This window comes from Dendropsophus ebraccatus, chromosome 9 (assembly GCF_027789765.1).
Source record: "Dendropsophus ebraccatus isolate aDenEbr1 chromosome 9, aDenEbr1.pat, whole genome shotgun sequence".
Taxonomy (NCBI): domain Eukaryota; kingdom Metazoa; phylum Chordata; class Amphibia; order Anura; family Hylidae; genus Dendropsophus; species Dendropsophus ebraccatus.
In genome coordinates, this window is record NC_091462.1 from 71845315 (window position 1) to 71864485 (window position 19171).

At 43.5% G+C, this 19171-nt stretch overlaps 1 protein-coding gene across 1 annotated transcript in view; it reads right to left on the reverse strand.

The window, feature by feature from the left end:
* Positions 1–19171, reverse strand: part of LOC138802173 (putative methyltransferase DDB_G0268948) — a 46495-nt gene that overhangs the window by 16681 nt on the left and 10643 nt on the right. Inside the window, exons 3-6 of the mRNA XM_069985347.1 lie at positions 18937–19097; positions 14734–14836; positions 13589–13699; positions 12187–12287 (exon numbers count right to left, since the gene is read on the reverse strand). Coding sequence (XP_069841448.1) covers positions 12187–12287; positions 13589–13699; positions 14734–14836; positions 18937–19097 — 476 coding nt within the window. The remainder of the gene's footprint in view (positions 1–12186; positions 12288–13588; positions 13700–14733; positions 14837–18936; positions 19098–19171) is intronic.

Sequence of the window (19171 nt, forward strand, 5' to 3'; positions counted from 1 at the left end):
GGGAAGAGCTGGAGCTGACATTATCCTACAGTATTATGAGAGCAGATGACTGTATCTAATCCTACTGTGTGTGGTACCATCTACTGGGGCTCTGTATCTAATCTTATTGTGTCATACTGTATGCTGGGGCTCTATCTGATCCTGCTATGTGTGATACATCTGCTAAGGTGCTGCTCAGTAATTGGAGGGACCCAGCCAGGGAGATGAGGGATAGGCCACGTCCACTTTCTCTCAGCCAGAAGAAAAATTCATTTGTTCTTTTGAGCCAAATAACTAGTGATATCTTAGCGAGCGCACACACTATCAACACAGTTTAGGGCTCTTTTTAAAGGGTGACATGTAAGCTTTTTATTTGAGGAATTAAATTTTTTGGCTACTGAAATTATAGTTACGCTTTAAGCTAAAAAAATTGTGCACAACCCCCCTCGTCCATTCCCATCCCTCTTCCCCATACCACCCATTTATTGTTTTCTAAACCACCCTACCCTCCTAACCTTCGTCCCCTCAGAGTTCTATATACACTTACCTAAGTGATCTGTCCCCCAAGTCTCCCCCCCACCCCCCCTGTCACCGCCCCCCGTCGCCCAGTCACCCCCCCCCCCCTCCCCATATACTCACCTGATCCTGGAGCTCCTTCCTCCTCGACGTCCAGGCTGGTTCTGAAGTGCGCATGCGCGCCAGAACCAGCTAACTCTGAAAATTTAAAGTGACAGAGACCAATTTGGTCTCTGTCACTAAACTATGATTACTGTGATAGAAAATATCACAGTAATCTTAGTAATGTGTAATGTGTAAAAATGTGTAAAAGTACAAAAAGTGAAAAACACAAAAAAATAAAACACACACTTTTTATTATAGTAATGATTGCAGTTTACTCCCAAATCACCCGTAACCACCGCACGTTGCCCCTAAAAACCGCACGTTGCCCATAACAACCGTACATTGCCCGTAACAACCGCACACTGCCCGTAACAACCACACGTTGCCCATAACAACCGCACATTGCCCGTAACCACCGCACGTTGAACGTAACCACCACACGTTGAACGTAACCACCCCAAATTGCCAGTGACCCCCTCCAGATTGTCCATAATTACCCCAGATTGCCCGTAACCACCCCAAATTACATGCACCCACCCCAGATTACCTATAAGCACTTCACTTTATCCGTAACAATCCCAGATTGTCTGTATCCCCCCCAGGTTGCACATAACCCCCCAGGTTGCCCGTAACCACTGCACGTTGCCTCTGACCACACCACGTTGCCTCTGACCACGCCACGTCGCCTCTGACCACCGCACGTCGCCTCTGACCACCGCACGTCGCCTCTGGCCACGCCACGTTGCCTCTGGCCACCGCACCTTACCTCTGACCACCGCACCTTGCCTCTGACCACCCCAAATTGCCAATGACCCCCTCCAGATTGCGGTAACCACGCCAGATTACCTATAAGCACTTCAGTTTATCCGTAACCACCCCACATTGCCCGTAATCATCCCAGATTGCCCGTAACCACCCCAAATTACATGCACCCATCCCAGATTACCTATAAGAACTTCACTTTATCCGTAACAATCCCAGATTGTCTGTATCCCCCCCAGGTTGCACATAACTCCCCAGGTTGCCCGTAACCACCGCACCTTGCCTCTGACCACGCCACGTCGCCTCTGACCACCGCACGTCGCCTCTGACCACCGCACGTCGCCTCTGGCCACGCCACGTTGCCTCTGACCACCGCACCTTGCCTCTGACCACCGCACCTTGCCTCTGACCACCCCAAATTGCCAATGACCCCCTCCAGATTGCGGTAACCACGCCAGATTACAGGTACCCACCCCAGATTACCTATAAGCACTTCAGTTTATCCGTAACCACCCCACATTGCCCGTAATCACCCCAGATTGCCCATAACAACCCCTCGTTGCCCGTAACCACCCCATGTTGCCCGTAACCACAGCAGGTTGCCCGTGACCACCCCATGTTGTCCGTATTCACCCCAGATTACCTGTAACCACCTCAGGTTGCCCGTGACCACCCCATGTTTCCTGTAACCACCCCAGACTGTCCGTAACCACCTCCAGATTACCTGTAATCTCATTTTTTTTATTTTAGTAACTGTGCTATTGTAATAACTATTACTAGCTGCGGTTTTGCTCCAGTAAATTGGCGCTCCTTCCCCTATGAGCCCTGCTATGTGCCCATACAGTGGTTTATGTCCACATATGGGGCACCGTTTTACTCAGGAGAACCTGTGTTACAGATTTTGGGGTACGTTTTCTCTCCTATTCCTCGTGAAATTGAGAAATTTCAAACTAAACCAACATATTATTGGAAAAATTTAAGTTTTTCACTTTTACTGGCCAATTTTGAATACTTTCCTCTAATACCTGTGGGGTCAAAATGGTCACCACACCCCAAGAGGAATTCTTTGAGGGGCGTACTTTCCAAAATGGGGTGACTTTTGGGGGGATTCTATTCTGCTAGCACTAGAGGGGCTCTGCAAACGCACCTGGCGCTAAGAAACTTCGTCAGCAAAATCTGCTCTGAAAATGCTAATTGGCGCTCCTTCCCTTCTGAGCTCTGCTGTGTGCCCATACAGTGGATTATGCCCACATATGGGGTACCATTCTACTCAGGAGAACCTGCGTTACAGATTTTGGGGTGAAATTTCTCTCCTGTTCCTCATAAAATTGAGAAATTTCAAACTAAAGGAACATATTATTGGAAAAATTCGAGTTTTTCGTTTTTACTGTCTACTTTTGAATACTTTCCTCTAATACCTGTGGGGTCAAAACGCTCACCACACCCCAAGATGAATTCTTTGAGGGTTGTACTTTTCAAAATGGGATGACTTTTGGGGGAGTTCTATGCAGGCTGTCTGTGAAATCCTCAGCGGTATAGAGAAACCTGCCCCCTTTGTAGAATTTGTTAGTGAGGCATTGGATTTTATCCTCTCTCACAATGCATTTAGCTTCCAGGAAAAATGGTTTAAACAAATTTCTGGAGTCGCCATGGGGACTCCAGTGGCTTGTTCCTTGGCAAACCTCTTTTTGGCTGTTTTCGAGAAGTGATTTGTCTTTTCGGAAAAGAACCACTTCTTGAAATACATCGTCACATATTTGCGTTTTATGGACGATGTGTTTATTGTGTGGTCTGGGTCTAAGGAACAATTCACAGCGTTTGTTGACTATCTCAATAAAGACATGAAAATGAATATGGCTTTTACAGCAGTGTTTGGTGGAGATTCACTAGATTTTCTTGATGTGAGGGTACAGGTGGTGGCTGGTCAGATAATCACTTCTGGATTTCATAAATCTACGGCCACGAATGCTCTTCTACATTTTGACAGCTTCCACCCCCCTCACATCAAGAGATCTATTCCATATAGTCAGTTTTTAAGACTGCGCCGCCTGAATAGCACAGATGAGGGCTTCATACATCAGGCTCAGGAACTCAGTGACAGATTGGAAGCGAGGGGTTATCCCCTTAATATCATAAATACAGCAAAAAATAGAGCTTTTGTTAGTTCCAGGGACCAAATGCTGCAGACTAAGAAAAAGAGAAGAGGTGATAGGAGATTTGTTTTTTCATTTAGATACACAGAAATGAATAAAATCATTTAAAGTGCTATACGAAAACATTGGCATCTAGTAGAAGGAGACGAAGATGTCAGAGAAATTGCATTGAGAAAACCAATGCTCTCTTACAGACGGACCTGTACCATTAGGGATGCACTCACCAATCCGAGAAAGAAAGGCCAAAAAAACTATTATAACTGGCTAGATAACACCGCCCCAAAGGGAAATCATAGATGCGGTTTTTGTTCATTTTGTGGCTTCTTGCAGGAGGGCAGAGAGGTGACCATAGGGGGCATGAGATGGCAAATTAGGCAACTAATTACTTGTAGATCTACGTATGTAGTATATGCCATCATGTGCCCCTGTGGTCACTTCTATATAGGAAAGACAATTCGCCAACTGTTTATTAGGTTCAGAGAGCACCGCAATTCTATCCACACAGGCATAGGTTCATCATGTTTAATAGATCATGTTAATGAGAAACACAATGGTGACAGAAATGTCCTTAAATTCGTAGGATTGGAAACAGTGAAGCCCCCCAGAGAGGGTGGAGACCACCATCAAAAGTTATTGAAGCGGGAATCCTGGTGGATAATGAAAACAAGAGCTATGGAAGCCTTAGGTCTAAACGATAAAAATTATATGAGTTACATAGTTACATAGTTACATAGTTAATACGGTTGAAAAAAGACACATGTCCATCAAGTTCAACCAAGGAGGGGATGGATACAGGGAAGGGGGAGGGGTGATAGGTTCTATACATATGCATTTATATTATTTTGCTCTAAGAACTTGTCTAGGCTGGTTTTGAAGCCCTCTACTGTTTTTGCTGTGACCAGATCCTGTGGTAGACTGTTCCACAGATTCACAGTTCTCATGGTAAAGAAGGCTTGTCGCCTCCGGAGATTGAACCTTTTTTTCTCCAGGCGGAGGCAGTGCCCTCTTGTCCTTTGAGGGGGTTTTACCTGGAACATCTTTTCCCCATATCTCTTGTAGGGGCCATTTATATATTTAAATAAGTTAATCATATCTCCCCTTAAACGTCTCTTCTCCAGACTAAACAAATGTAATTCTTTTAATCTCTCCTCATAACTAAGATGCTCCATTCCCCTTATTAGTTTAGTTGCCCGTCTTTGTACCCTCTCCAGCTCTAGAACATCCTTTTTATGAATCGGGTTCCAAAACTGGACGGCATACTCCAGATGAGGCCGCACCAAAGCTTTATAAAGCGGTAATATTATATCCCTGTCCCGTGAGTCCATGCCTGTTTTAATGCATGACAATATCCTGCTGGCCTTAGAAGCAGCTGACTGACATTGTGTACTGTTCTGTAGTCTATTATCTACAAGTACACCCAGATCCTTCTCCATCAGTGACTCTCCCAGAATAACTCCCCCCAGGACATATGATGCATGTGGGTTATTAGTACCCAGGTGCATAACTTTACATTTATCCACATTGAACCTCATTTGCCAAGTGGACGCCCAAACACTCAGTGTGTCTAAGTCATCCTGTAACATCTGCACATCCTCCATAGACTGTACTGTACTACAAAGCTTGGTGTCATCTGCAAAGATAGAAACATTGCTGTTAATTCCATTCTCAATATCATTAATAAACAAGTTAAACAGAAGAGGGCCCAGTACTGACCCTTGGGGTACACCACTTATTACCGGGGACCATTCGGAGTAGGAATCATTGACCACCACTCTCTGGGTATGATTATTAAGCCAGTTTTCAATCCAGTTACACATTAAATTTTCCAAACCAATAGACTTTAACTTACCCATCAGACGTCCATGAGGAACTGTGTCAAACGCTTTTGCAAAATCCAGGTACACTATATCCACAGCCGCGCCGCCATCCAGGCTTCTACTTACCTCTTCATAGAAACATATTAGGTTGGTTTGACAGCTTCTGTCCTTAGTAAAACCATGCTGGTTATCACTTATAATACTATTAGCCACTACATATTCCTGGATGTAGTCCCTTATAAGCCCCTCAAATAGTTTCCCCACAATGGACGTTAAGCTTACGGGTCTATAGTTACCTGGGGAAGTTCGAGAGCCCTTTTTGAAGATCGGCACTACATTTGCCTTACGCCAGTCCCTCGGCACAATACCAGTAAGCAAAGAATCACGGAATATTTCATACAAGGGTAGTGAAATTACAGAACTGAGTTCCCTAAGAACTCTGGGGTGCAATCCATCAGGCCCTGGAGCTTTGGTTACATTGAGTTTGTTTAATTTATCTTGGACCATATCTATAGTAAACCAGTTCAGTACATTACATGTGTTAGCAGCACTGGCCCCACCCACCTCAGTACTGGCCCCACCCACCACAGCTCCATCCTCTTTTGTATATACAGAACTGAAGAACCCATTAAGTAACTCAGCTTTCTCCTGATCCCCAGTTATTAATTCCCCGTCGCCATTATTTAGGGGTCCTACATGCTCTGACCTTGGTTTTTTTGCATTAATATATTTGAAGAATTTTTTGGGGTTTCTTTTGCTTTCTATAGCTACCTGCCTTTCATTGTGAATTTTTGCTGCTTTTATTACATTTTTACAGGTTTTGTTGACTTCTTTGTAATGTTTAAATGCTACAGCTGACCCCTCTGATTTATATTTTTTGAATGCCCCTTTTTTCTCATTTATAGCCCTTCTAACCTCGGTTGTAAGCCATGTGGGATTGGATTTTAACCGTTTATATTTGTTACCCATAGGAATATATTTGGCAGTACAGTTATTTAATGTGGATTTGAAGATTTCCCATTTATTAGCTGTATCCGTATGTGACAGCAGCCGCTCCCAGTCTATGCCCTGAAGTTCTGCCCTTAACCCAGGAAAATTGGCCCTTTTAAAATTAAGAGTTTTTGCCCTCCCAACATGCTTTTCTTTTCTACACTTTAAGCTAAAAGTCACTATATTGTGGTCACTATTACCCAGGTGTTCATGGACAGTGACATCCCCAACCAGCTCAGCGTTGTTAGAAATAACCAGATCCAACAAGGCATCACTTCTAGTTGGCTCCTCCACAAACTGGCCCAGAAAATTATCCTGCAGGAGGTTAAGAAATTCCCTCCCCTTTGTGGTTTTAGCTGAACCGTGACCCCAATCTATATCTGGGTAGTTGAGGTCCCCCATTATCACTACTGTTCCCTCCCGGGCAGCCCGCTCTATTTGTCTATTCAACTGGCCATCTACCTCCTCAGTAATGTTGGGGGGTCTATAGATTACACCAAAAATAATTTTTTCACTCTTTACCTCCTTCTGTAGTTCTACCCATAATGCTTCCACATCATCACAGTCATCTCCCACTATTGCATCTTTTACACTCACTTTAATATCATTTCTGACATACAGACATACTCCTCCTCCCCTTCTGCCCACCCGGTCCCTTCTGAACAACGTAAATCCCTGAATATTGACAGCCCAGTCATGTGAGGAGTCCAGCCATGTCTCAGTCACACCAACCACATCAATGGACTCCTCCAGAACCAAGGCCTCCAGCTCCCCCATCTTGCTGGCTAGACTTCTGGCATTAGTAACCATACACTTTATATTACCATCGAGTTTAACCGCTTCATTATAAGAATGGGATTTATTACTGTGCTGTGGCTCCAATCATCCTCACTGTTCATCCGCAACATATGGATCTCCCTATGCACTGCTCTTATCCTCCCCCCACAGGACCCTTCTCCTCCCTCCTCATTGTTCTGTCCCCTCTCTAACCTATCTGCCACTACATTACATACTTCATTGTCCTCCCTCCACATCCCTAGTTTAAAAACCCCTCCACCCCTTCTAGGATTCTCTCCCCCAGCACAGCGGACCCCCTTCCATTAAGGTGCAAATTATCTGCGGAGAACAGATTGTACCCCAATGAAAAGTCAGCCCAGTGCTCTAAAAACCCAAACCCTTCTCCTCTACACCATGACTTGAGCCATGCATTTAACTCCCTAAGCTCCTGCTGTCTTTCCTGCGATGCGCATGGCACAGGCAGTATTCCAGAGAATACCACCTTGGAGGTCCTTCCCTTCAACTTAGCACCTAGTTCTCTAAAATTATTTTTAATAGACCTCCACCTACCTTGTATCCTGTCATTGGTTCCCACATGGACCACGACAGCTGGGTCATCCCCAGCCCCCCCAAGTAATTTATCCACCCTTTCCACCACATGCCGAACCCTGGCACCAGGGAGACAGCAAACCATTCGGTTGAGGCGGTCTTGGTGACAAATTATTCTATCCGTCTTCCTGATTATAGAATCTCCTACAACCACTAGCTGTCTAGGCCTACCTACAATACCATCCCGCCCACTACTAGTTGGACTGTTCCCCCGGCTGTTAGGGAGAACAGGTTCCACTAGAGCTGCCATTTCTGACACGGATGCCCTTGCATCATCACCTAACTTGGCAATTTTGCTTGGGCATATAGTAGGAGAAGTGGCCTTCCTTTTCTTGGATCCCTTACTGGTCCCTCTAACTACATTAACCCAGCTACTTACTTGGGCCTCCTGATCTATATCACCACCCTCCATCTCTAACCCACTAACTTCCTGAGAACCCACTAACTTCCTGTAACTGTATGTTCTAGTTGTTTCTTTTGTATAGATTTTAATATTGATTCACTTTTGTACTGATATGTTATGTATTGTGTGAGATGCAGGTTTTTGCTCCACAGTGTGTCTGGTACATATGGAGTTAACATGTTCACCTTGCCTGTTGACGCAGCTGAGGTATTTAGCTGCGCCAGGGCTATGACGTAGATTATGTGAGCCAGTCGAAGCGCGCAAGCGCGAAACATTCGTTGCTCCTTTCTGTGGAACGCACCTGCATATGTTGTAATTATCTTCCTGAAATAAAGCATCTACTTCGCTGATTCGGTGAGTGCAGTGGCATTCTTTGTTGGACTCATTTATCATTATTGCACTTGCTGCTTTACCCACGAGCACAACTTCAGCGAGCCAACCTCGCTTTCTAAGAGCCATAGTGCTTTTATTCTTCCAACTACAGTGCTGGTTAGGGTGTAATTTTTTGCATCATGATCTCTACGTTTAATTGGTATCATATTGGTGTAAGAGAAAAACTTTGTTTTTTATACATTTTTTTTATAAATATACAATTTTAAAAAATCAGCAATAATGTCCCCCCCACTTTTCATTTACGCTGTTCATCATAAATGAAAATAAAATAAATATAAAATATTCTTACATTTTAAGGCTATGTTCCTACTACGTAAGAGTCTCTGCAAAGATCATTCCGTACTTCCGTACTTAATACCGGCCAGATGATCTTTCCAGACGCAGTGTTCTGAACTGCATCAGAACTTCACACAGCACACAATGAAGTTTGCAGCCGGAGCCGCTCGCTTCATTGTGTAAACTGACAGGTCTTTCTGCGGCCGCAATTCACTGAATTGCGGCTGCAGAAATCTGACATATCAGTTCTTTGCGGCGCTGTATGGGATCCAGGCCGGAGAGTATTCAATGTGTATATGCTCGGGATCCCATAGCAGATAAGGCAGTGTTCCACGCCGTTCAAAGTACTTTTATGTAGTGTGAACATAGCCTAATAGTTCGGACAATCCACGCTATGATAAACATATTACTTTTTTTTTTCTTTTTTTTTTAATGGGAAAGGGGGTAATAAATCATTATTGAGGCATTTTTATTACTGTTTTTGTTTTGTTTTTTTTAAATGTGTTTTAAAACTTTTTACTACACATTTTGCATTGCATACTGATGAATGCTATGCCATAGCATTAATTAGTATTTCCGACAATCTGTACTTAGAGTCTGCCTAAGAGCAGATTGTATTTACAGATCGCTGATCCAACAGGACGGAGGTGAGTGGCTCAGTCAAGATCACTGTGCATCACGGCGTTTAATTAAGTAAGTTAATAACAGGCAAGACTTAAGAATTTTTTTTAGAAGTAAATTACAAAATCTATATAACTTTCTGACACCAGTTGATTTGAAAGAAAAAGATTTTCGCTGGACAACCCCTTTAAGGTCCACTTTGTTTCCGTTAATACAAAAATGACTTTGGGGAAGATTTATCAAAGGGTGTAAAAAAATCTACAGGTGTAAACTACCTCCAGCAACTAATTACAGCTCAGCTTTCAGCTCTGGTAAAATGAAAGCTGAGCTGTGACTGGATGCTGTGCATAGTTTACTCCTGAGGATAGTTTGCGCCCTTTGATTAATCTGGGCCTTTATTTACTTATTTATTATTAACAATCGGCCAAAGACTGTCACTGGCCAAAAAGTTCTCAATTAGCCACACTCTATTTCCCTAAAAGTGACGTTGTCACCCCCTTTTTGCATTATGGCTTCTCTACACGGCTGTAAAGGGTAAATTTTGCAGTTTTCATACCTTATTTTATATCATACGTCATGGTGTCTGTTTCGGTTATCTGTGGATTGTGCCACTTGAGCAGGGCTTCTGTGACATCACCCGGCACAGTAGCTGCGTACGGACAGCTGCAGCAGTGCCACGCTCCAGCCTTGTCTTTCTCCTGCCTCCAGCCCCGTCCTGCTCCTGCCACCAGTGTCGTCCGGCGCCACAGCCCACATCCTGGACCGCAGCAGTATTGTATTGTAAGTATGCGTGGGATGGGATGGGGGATTGGTGTCAGGGGATGGGTCATGTGGCGTAGCGTGTGTGTGGAGAGAGATGGGGCCAGGTAGGGTATTGTGTCTGTGGGGATGGGGTCAGGTGGGGTAGTGTGTGAGTGGGGGGGGGGGTCAAGTGGGATAGTGTGTATGTGGGTAAGGGATCCAGGTGGGGTAGTGTGTGTAGGGATGGGGGTCAGTGTATGGGGTAGTGTATGGGGAGGGATGGAGGTCAGGTGGGGTAGTAAGTGTGTGTGGTTTGTAGTTGTCTTCACACAATAGTTATTTTTGGGTTTATTACAGTTATATATGAAAATTACATATTTTTGTTATTTAACCCCTCGACGACCCTGGACGTACAGTTACGCCATGGAAGTCTGTCACTAGACGACCCTGGATGTAACTTTATATCCTGGGTGTTTCTCCTGCTATGAAACGCGCTCCGGAGCGGAGTGCGCTTCATAGGAGGTGGGGGCCAGCTGCAGTGAGCAGCCGTCATCTCACTGCTAATGACAGGCTGCAGCAAACAGAAACCCCCAAACGTTACCAGATTGCATTCTTTTTTACAATTTCACCTATTTATATCTTCATAAATAATAATTTTGGAATTCCGTCATACATGTTATGATAGAATGAAAGACGTCATTACAAAGTACACCTATTCCTGTAAAAATAAGCACTTACATGGCCCTGTAGATAGAAAACTGAAAGTGCTAGAGCTCTTAGAAGGGGAGGAGGGAAAAACGAAAACACTAAGATCAAAATGTGTGCAGTCCACTGGGTCATTTTGGGCCTGGTTCTCAAATGGTTAAGCTATAAATATCGAAAAATTATGGTGTTTTTTCTTGAAGTGACACACCATCTGAGTTATACTAGTTTTTTTGCTGAATGCTGACACACCAAGCTCAAAAGGTTGCCCATCACTGTTGTAGATAATAGACATAATAGACTACAGAATGGTTCACAATGTCAGTCAGCTGCTTCTACGGCCAGCAGTATATTATCATGCATTAAAACAGGCATGGACTCTCGGGGCAGGGATATAATATTACTGCATTATAAAGCTTTGGTGCGGCCTCATCTGGAGTATGCTGTCCAGTTTTGAAACCAGATTCATAGAAAGGATGTCCTAGAGCTGGAGAGGGTACAAAGACGGGCAACTAAACTAATAAGGGGAATGGAGCATCTTAGTTATGAGGAGAGATTAAAAGAATTAAATTTGTTTAGTCTCGAGAAGAGACGTTTAAGGGGAAATATGATTAATGTATTTAAGTATATAAATGGCTCCTACAAGAAATATGGGGAAAACATGTTCCAGGTAAAACCCCCTCAAAAGGCAGGAGGACATTGCCTCCGCCTGGAGAAAGAAAGGTTCTGTCTCCGGAGGCGACAAGCCTTCTTTACCATGAGAACAGTGAATCTGTGGAACAGTCTACCCCAGGATCTAGTCAGAGCAAAAACAGTAGAGGGCTTCAAAACAGGGCTAGACAAGTTCTTAGACCAATCCCCTTCTTGTATATCCTTCCTTCCCTGCATCCATCCCCTCCTTGGTTGAACTTGATGGACAAGTGTCTTTTTTCAACCGTATTAACTATGTTAGGGTATGTGCACACTGCGGAATGGCAACGGATAACCCGTCACGAATTCTGCAGCGTTTCCGCCCGTGTCATAGACTCCATTCTATGCACGGATGGAATCCGTTGTCCGTCTAAAGAATGAACGTGTTCATTTTATGGACGGAGGGCAGAATCCGCCTGTGCATAGAATGGAGTCTATGACAAGAACGGAGACACGCGTGCCCGCCACAGTCTGCCGGCTGGTGCGGGCTGCGGAATTCGTGTCAGGTTATCCATCACCATTCCGCAGTGTGCACGTACCAGAACTATGTAACTAAGAATTCAACAAAATATACATGTGCTATAAGAAAATAGCAATATGTGCTACCTAAATAAACTATAATGCTTATAAAAAGATATAAAGGTCCGGATACCTTATTTTGTCTGTATAAGGAATGGCTTCAAAGATTTCCTTGTAACCCGTATGGATATGATGCAATTTTTCATGCTGGTATTTTTTCAGAAAATCTTCAACCTGAAAAAAAATGATGAGATCAATATCTTAACAAGAAGGGAAGATAGAAGGTATTGTGTAGATAAAACATACCTTTTATGCCAAAATCATAAAGCCAACACATTTCGAACCATGATTAAGCGCCACAGCACGAAACACATTGGTTTTATGATTTCAACCACTCAAACATAATCAAAATTATGTTTTATATACACGTCCAGGAGTGCAGGATCATACACCATGCCTTCTATCTTCACTTGTGAACACAACATAAGGCTGATGCTAGGATTTGTGCACCCCCCTCAACGCCATACATGGCGCATATGCGCGCCGCCATGAGCAGGTACGAGAAACAGAATCCACCTGAACTGATCCGCACGGATTCAGTAGTTTGAATCCACCCTAACCAAGAATATCCGCATAAACTGTTGTTGGCCTGTGAGTATATAGCCACAGGTAGTTCTAGGACATATGAATGAAAGATGGAATGCGTTTTACATAAATTTATAAATTCCATACAACTAGGCAAGTATACACGTGATGTGACATTCTTATAGGCTTTACACCTGTAATTGAACATCATAATGTTCAAATGTTTTTGTTATGCTATGAAATCAGATTGAGTATGGCAAAATGTATTTGTGTATTAATCCTTTGCTATATTATCATGGTGTGCAGCATTATGCCTTTATGGTGTCACTATGCCGTGACATTACTGTGTGCATTATCCTGTACATTCCTGTCTGCATAATGTATGTGATCCACTTTCTTTGAGAAGATATTACTATAATGGTCATACCCATCTTGTAGAGTGATGGCATAAAACAAGGACATTCCATTACGTTATGATCAGTAGTGAAAGACATTTTTAACTAACTATGTGCCGCTAAAAATAATAAACAACAAATGCTTACCTGCCTGCACTCCCTTGTCATGCTTCCGTTTTAGTCTCTGGGTCCAAGCTCACTGACAGTCAGTTCAGCAAATCACTGGCTGTAGCAGGATAGCTCAGTGATTGGCTGAGCTGGCAGCCAATGAGCAGGGACCCAGAGACTGAAGGTGGAGACCGATGAGGGAGTGCAGGCAGGTAAAGATTGATATTTATTATTTTTACCGGCACCTAATTAGTTAAATATGGCTTTCATTTTTGCATTACATTTTTGCTGCAGAATGAAAATTCGCTGCAGGTATGCGGGGCCATAGACTGTAATGTTGCTGAATAACACAGTTGATTAGCTGCGAAACTTTCAGCATGAAATCCGCAGTGTGATGGCACTCAAAGAAACAGACTGAAAATGCATTGAAATTTTTTAAATACTGACCTCTGAATTAACCTTCATGGTCTGCTCTGACCGGTCTTTGTAGTGTACATCCACATACGCTTTATGGCAAAAAAAAGCAAGGCATCCACCCTTCTTAAGAACACGGTCCACCTGGAATTATTAATGTCCGGTAAAACATTACAGTCTACATGGTGTCCCTCATATCACTGCACAAATTTTTACCTTTGTATGTGAATGGACATATTTGAGAATCTACAATGCATTCAAAAAGTCTTCACTTTTTTCACATTTTGTTAAGTTGTGGCCCATCTGCATCATTCTGCACTTAATACCCCACATGACAAAATGAAGCAGAAATCTTTGTCTAATTTATTGAAACAAAAACACTAGAATATTGCATGGAAAAAAAAAGTTGAGACCCTTTGATAACACTATGATCTTAGGAACTTTCAGTGCAGCAAATTTTTTTCCACCCTTCTCCAGATCTGTGCCTCCACACAATCCTGTCTCTGAGCTTTACGGGCGTTCTTTCCCCCTCACAGCTTGGTTTTGCTCTGATATACATTGTCAGCTGTGAGACCTTATATAGACAGGGCTGTATCTTACCAAATCCTGTCCAATCATCTGAGTTTACCACAGGTGCATAAACATCTCAGATGATAAAGACAAAAGGTGAGGTCCCATAGGTAAATTTCAATCCACTACCATTAGCTTTACTACCTGGCTGACAGACAGAGATACTTTTCTGGAAATATGCAGGTTCCCTTTTTTAGTCCCAGACACTCTCTTCAAAATACAGTTTTGAAAAATACAATGATTGTAGCTTGAAGTAACAATTTCCATTTCATGATGATTTTTCTACTTCACACCAGTCTAGATACACAGTTGTTGAACCATCATGGTTTTGACTGTAGGATGCATGGGTCTAGCTATAAAGTTGACAAAAAGCAGCTGAACAGAGATAATGTCAAGTTGAAGCAAATGACCATAGCATAATAATTTTCTTTAAAGATTATTATCATACTAAAGATTTTCTTACACCAAGAGAACATTGCAGATATTAATCTTGTGTTTCTATGACAGACTTACCTCAGTACAGTATAATGCAGAAAAATATACAAGCTATCGTGTTATGAAAGAAATGGAGGGTCATTTTTCTTTGACATAGAACATTTTCATCTTACCTCTTTCAGAAACTTTTCAATTTCAAACCAATGGACAGCGGCACATGCGGTCAGGAGATCTGCAGAGGCATCGCCTACAGGCACCTCCTCAGCTGGTGAGACACTGTAGAGAAGGCATGCTATGGTTACTCAATAGAAATGAACGAGCATGCTCGTCCGAGCTTGGTACTCGTTTGAGTATTAGGGTACTCGATGGTGCTCGTTACTCGGACGAGCATCTCACGATACTCAAGACAATGGCATCTTCCACTTCCTGCATGTTTGGCGGGTATTTTTCAGCTAATCATCATGCAGGAGAGTCTTTGGGAGCTCGTAGCATCTCGTGGGAACTCTACATGTCGATAGCAGCAATTGGCTGGCCAGATTAGATGACCTGGGCTTGCCTCACATGCGTGCTGGATAAGCATAGGGAGAGAGCTGCTGATTGTCAGGGAGAGCGTTAGGGAGGGAATTATCAACCAAAGGAAAAATTGCACAACTAATACGTGAATTAAACATATTTCTTTACTTAAATCAATAATAAATAACATAATTATCACCATGAGATACACCGAAGTACAAAACTGGAGAGGGAAATAGATGTCAGTGGGGTATATGTGACTAAGGTAAAATGATAAATAAACAGTATAAAGGGGAACACCCCGTGTAAGGCACAGCTATATATATAGATTAGATGACCTCCTGTATGTGCAGGGCCAACACACAGGGCAAACACAAGTGTGTATAGTGGAACAAAGTAAACCCACTAATCTGCCCAGCAAACAAGAAGTACAAGCCCAAATTATAGACAGAAGGAGTAAGAAATAAAATAGCCAAACACAGAAAGGAAGGGGGTAAGCACCAGCTACCATACTGACATATGTTTTATTCACATATTAATTCTGCAATTTTTTCTTTGGTTGATATTTAATATTTGAGTTGCAAACATATTATTTTGTGGCAGACTGTTTTATGGGGTTTCTAGGGAGGGAGTTAGTGTTCCTGTAGGCAGGGATACTAGACAAAGAACACAACAGTATTTGTAAGGGCATAAAATTTTTATTTTGTTTGGAGTACTCCAGGCTACTGGCTGGGACTTGCAGTGCAGCTACCACGATCTTAGCTGCACACTGTGATGATCGACTGCTGGCAGAAAGGGGACATTAGGTGTTGCATACAGACCCCAAAGAAGTCCTCAGTACTATTATTTTTTTGTGCCTGGTGCTGCTCCTGTGTACATTGTATTGCTGTGATTTGTAGTACAGCTCCATAGAACGTCACTGCTCATTGACCTGTTTAAAAGGTGGCATACACCATAAAGCACCACTTACCCAAGACTCTATATGACTACCTCCAAAAACCAGTCTGACCAGTATCTGTTGTCATCTGCATCCAGTCTGCAGGGTTGCTTTCTTTTGTTAGTGCAGTCATATCCAACCTCACTGCTCATTGTCTGGTGTAAGAGGTGGCATACACCATATAGCACCCCTTACACACAGACTCTATAAGACAACCTCCAAAAACTAGTCTGACCACTATCTTTTGTCATCTGCAGCCAGTCTGCAGGGTTGCTTTCTTTTGTTAGTGCAGCCATATCCAACTTCACTGCTCACTGTCCTGTGTAAGAGGTGGCATACGCCATACAGCACCACTTACACACAGACTCTATATGACAACTCTATATGAAACTGCAGCAGTGTGAACAGGTGATAACGTGGATAGCGGATAATGTGTCCAGTAACTTATTCACCACCCATGCAGTCTTTACGCAGTCCAGCCAAGCTAGCCAAGGGGGTGGAACCCTTGCTCCAGCAGCTCAGCCTCCTTCCCCACAGCCTGGCCCCTCCAGGGAAAGGAGGGATTTAGATCCACCATGCTCCCAGGAACTCTTTACTGGAGCCTTCCCTGAATCTGAGCAACCGGAGTAGTTGATCTGTCCCGATGCCAAACTATGCAGCTCACGGAGTCAGTGAGTGATGAGAGTGAGGACTTGCAAGTGGGGTTTGAAGAGGTGTCTGATGATGACGATGAGACTCGGTTGTCAGACAGTGACATTGTTGTCATGGCTGTAAGTCAAAGTGGGGAGCAGAGTGAGGAATTGGAGGAAGAGCTGGTGGATGAGGACGAGGTGACTGACCCAAGCTGGGTGGATAAGGCTAGTGAAGACCGTGCTTCTGAGGGGGAGGCAAGTTCAGCCACAGAACCGGTTGGAAGAGGAAGAGAGGTGGACAGAGGGACAAACAGGGCCAGAGCAACTATATTAGCAACTGTTTCACAAAGTCAAACTCCCGTGGCCAGGCCTAGATGTTCACAAGTCTGGAGGTTCTTTAAAGAAACTGCGGATGACCGACGGACTGTAGTGTGCAACCTGTGCCATGCCAGGGTCAGCAGGGGAGCCACCACTACCAGCCTAACCACTACCAGCATGCACAGGCATATGAGTGCTAAACACCCCACTTAGGGGAACCAAGGCCGTTCACTTACTGCAAGTCACACCCCTGCTCCTTCCCTGGCTGTGTCACATGCTGGCTCTGTTAGTCCCCCCGCCCAGGCTCCAGGCACGAGCACCTCCCGCCCTACACCCACCCCTTCACCTCCACTATGCTCCACAACCTCCAACAAGGTGTCAAAGCGCAGCGTTCAACTTTCCCTACAACAGACCTTTGAACGGAAGAGCAAATACACTGCCACTCACCCACATGCACAGGAGGAGGAAGAGGAGCAGACTGTTGCCGAGATTGAAGAGGGTACCTATGCTCAATCATTATTATCTGTTGAGCGTGTATTTTTGGGAGGTTCCACGCCTGCCTCATCTACCTTGTTCACAGAGCTCTCACCGCCATGCTGTGTCAACCATAATTTTTGAGAGGTTCAACTGCTGCCTCATCTACCTTGTTTACGGAGTTCTCACAGCAACGCTGTGTCAGGCCTAATTTTTGGCAGGTTGAATGCCTGCGTCATCTACCTTGTTTACTGAGTTCTCACCGCCATGCTGTCAGGCATAATATTTGGGAGGCTCCATGCCTGCCTCATCTACCTTCTTCACTGAGTTCTCACCTCCATGCTGTGTCAGGCATAATTTTATATTAGGATCCTTGTGTTGTCCATTTCGAACCATATAATTTGTGGATATAAACTTGCTGTGGGTGTCCTCTCAGTAAAGGCCACTTTATTCGCTGTTATTTTAATCTTAAGTGCTATTTAAACTCAAATGCTACTCAAATTCAAACTTAAATTTTAATTCAACTTCAAAATCAAATTATAATTCAAATTTTAAAAAAATTTAAATTCAGTCGCCAGAACAGAAGCGGTGGGGAGAAGTGGTGAGTGACATGATTCTGGGAAAATTACCACAACTGCTAAAGTAGTCAGGGGGTGTCATGACCCAGCCCTGGTCAGTCTAGTAACTTAAAAAGACAAGTCAGTTATTAAGGGGGGAGAAGGGGAGCAGTAAGCTTGTCAGGCACTGGCAGGGGAACACTCTCCAAGGCCTTTGACCTTCAAAGTGACCTTCAGGCCTTTGAACTTGGTCACATATGCCTTGTCCATCTTGGTCTGGGTCAGCACTATTGTCTTGAGGTTGGCCGAGCTTGGGTCCCCTGCAAAAATGCTCGAGTTTCCCATTGACTTCAATGGGGTTTGTTACTGGAAACGAGCACCCGAGCATTGATAAATATTCGTCTTGAGTATCGAGCACCCGAGCATTTTTGTAATCACTCATCACTATTACTTAACTTTCCAACCAGGGTGGGACAATAGGACTGAGTTAAGGTTTGTCAAGACAGAGATTTATCTGACAGATTTTGGAAGTCAAAGCCAGTAACAGACTATAAACAGGGCACAAGTCATAAAGGAAAGACTGAGATTTCTCCTCTTCTCAAATCCATTCCTGGCTTTGGTTTCAAAAATCTGTCAGATAAATCTCTGTGTAAACCCACCATACAGTAAGCATAGGATACTGGAGAGGCACAATACTATAATATCCTGGATGTGCAATATAGCAGTAGATAAGGAATGGCTCAGTAGTTTCATATGTGGCTAGACTGAGTATAATGCAGTTAAAATGGGTAGGTTGAAATCTAGCCCCAATCTTGCCATTTCTGATCACATTATAGCTCTCATGTGTCCATTGACAATGTTCTGATCAGTTTCTGTTTTGTCCACTCTTCTCTTCTCTCCCTTTTCTCGAAATACAACAGCAATGACATGAATAGAAATTCTCACCTAAATGTTACGTTTGGAAATGTGTTTGCTTGTTTTGCCTCCTCAATTTGGGCTTCACTAATGTCCATTGCCAAAACCTTTTTAAAATGTGGAGCCAGAATTTTTGTGCTTTGTCCTGTTCCACACCCAACATCCACTGCAAATTCATAAGGTTTGTTTAACTGCGGAAAGAGAAAACAACCTGGTTGCATTATTTTAAATCAACTTGATAAAAATATGAAAAAGAAAATCTGAA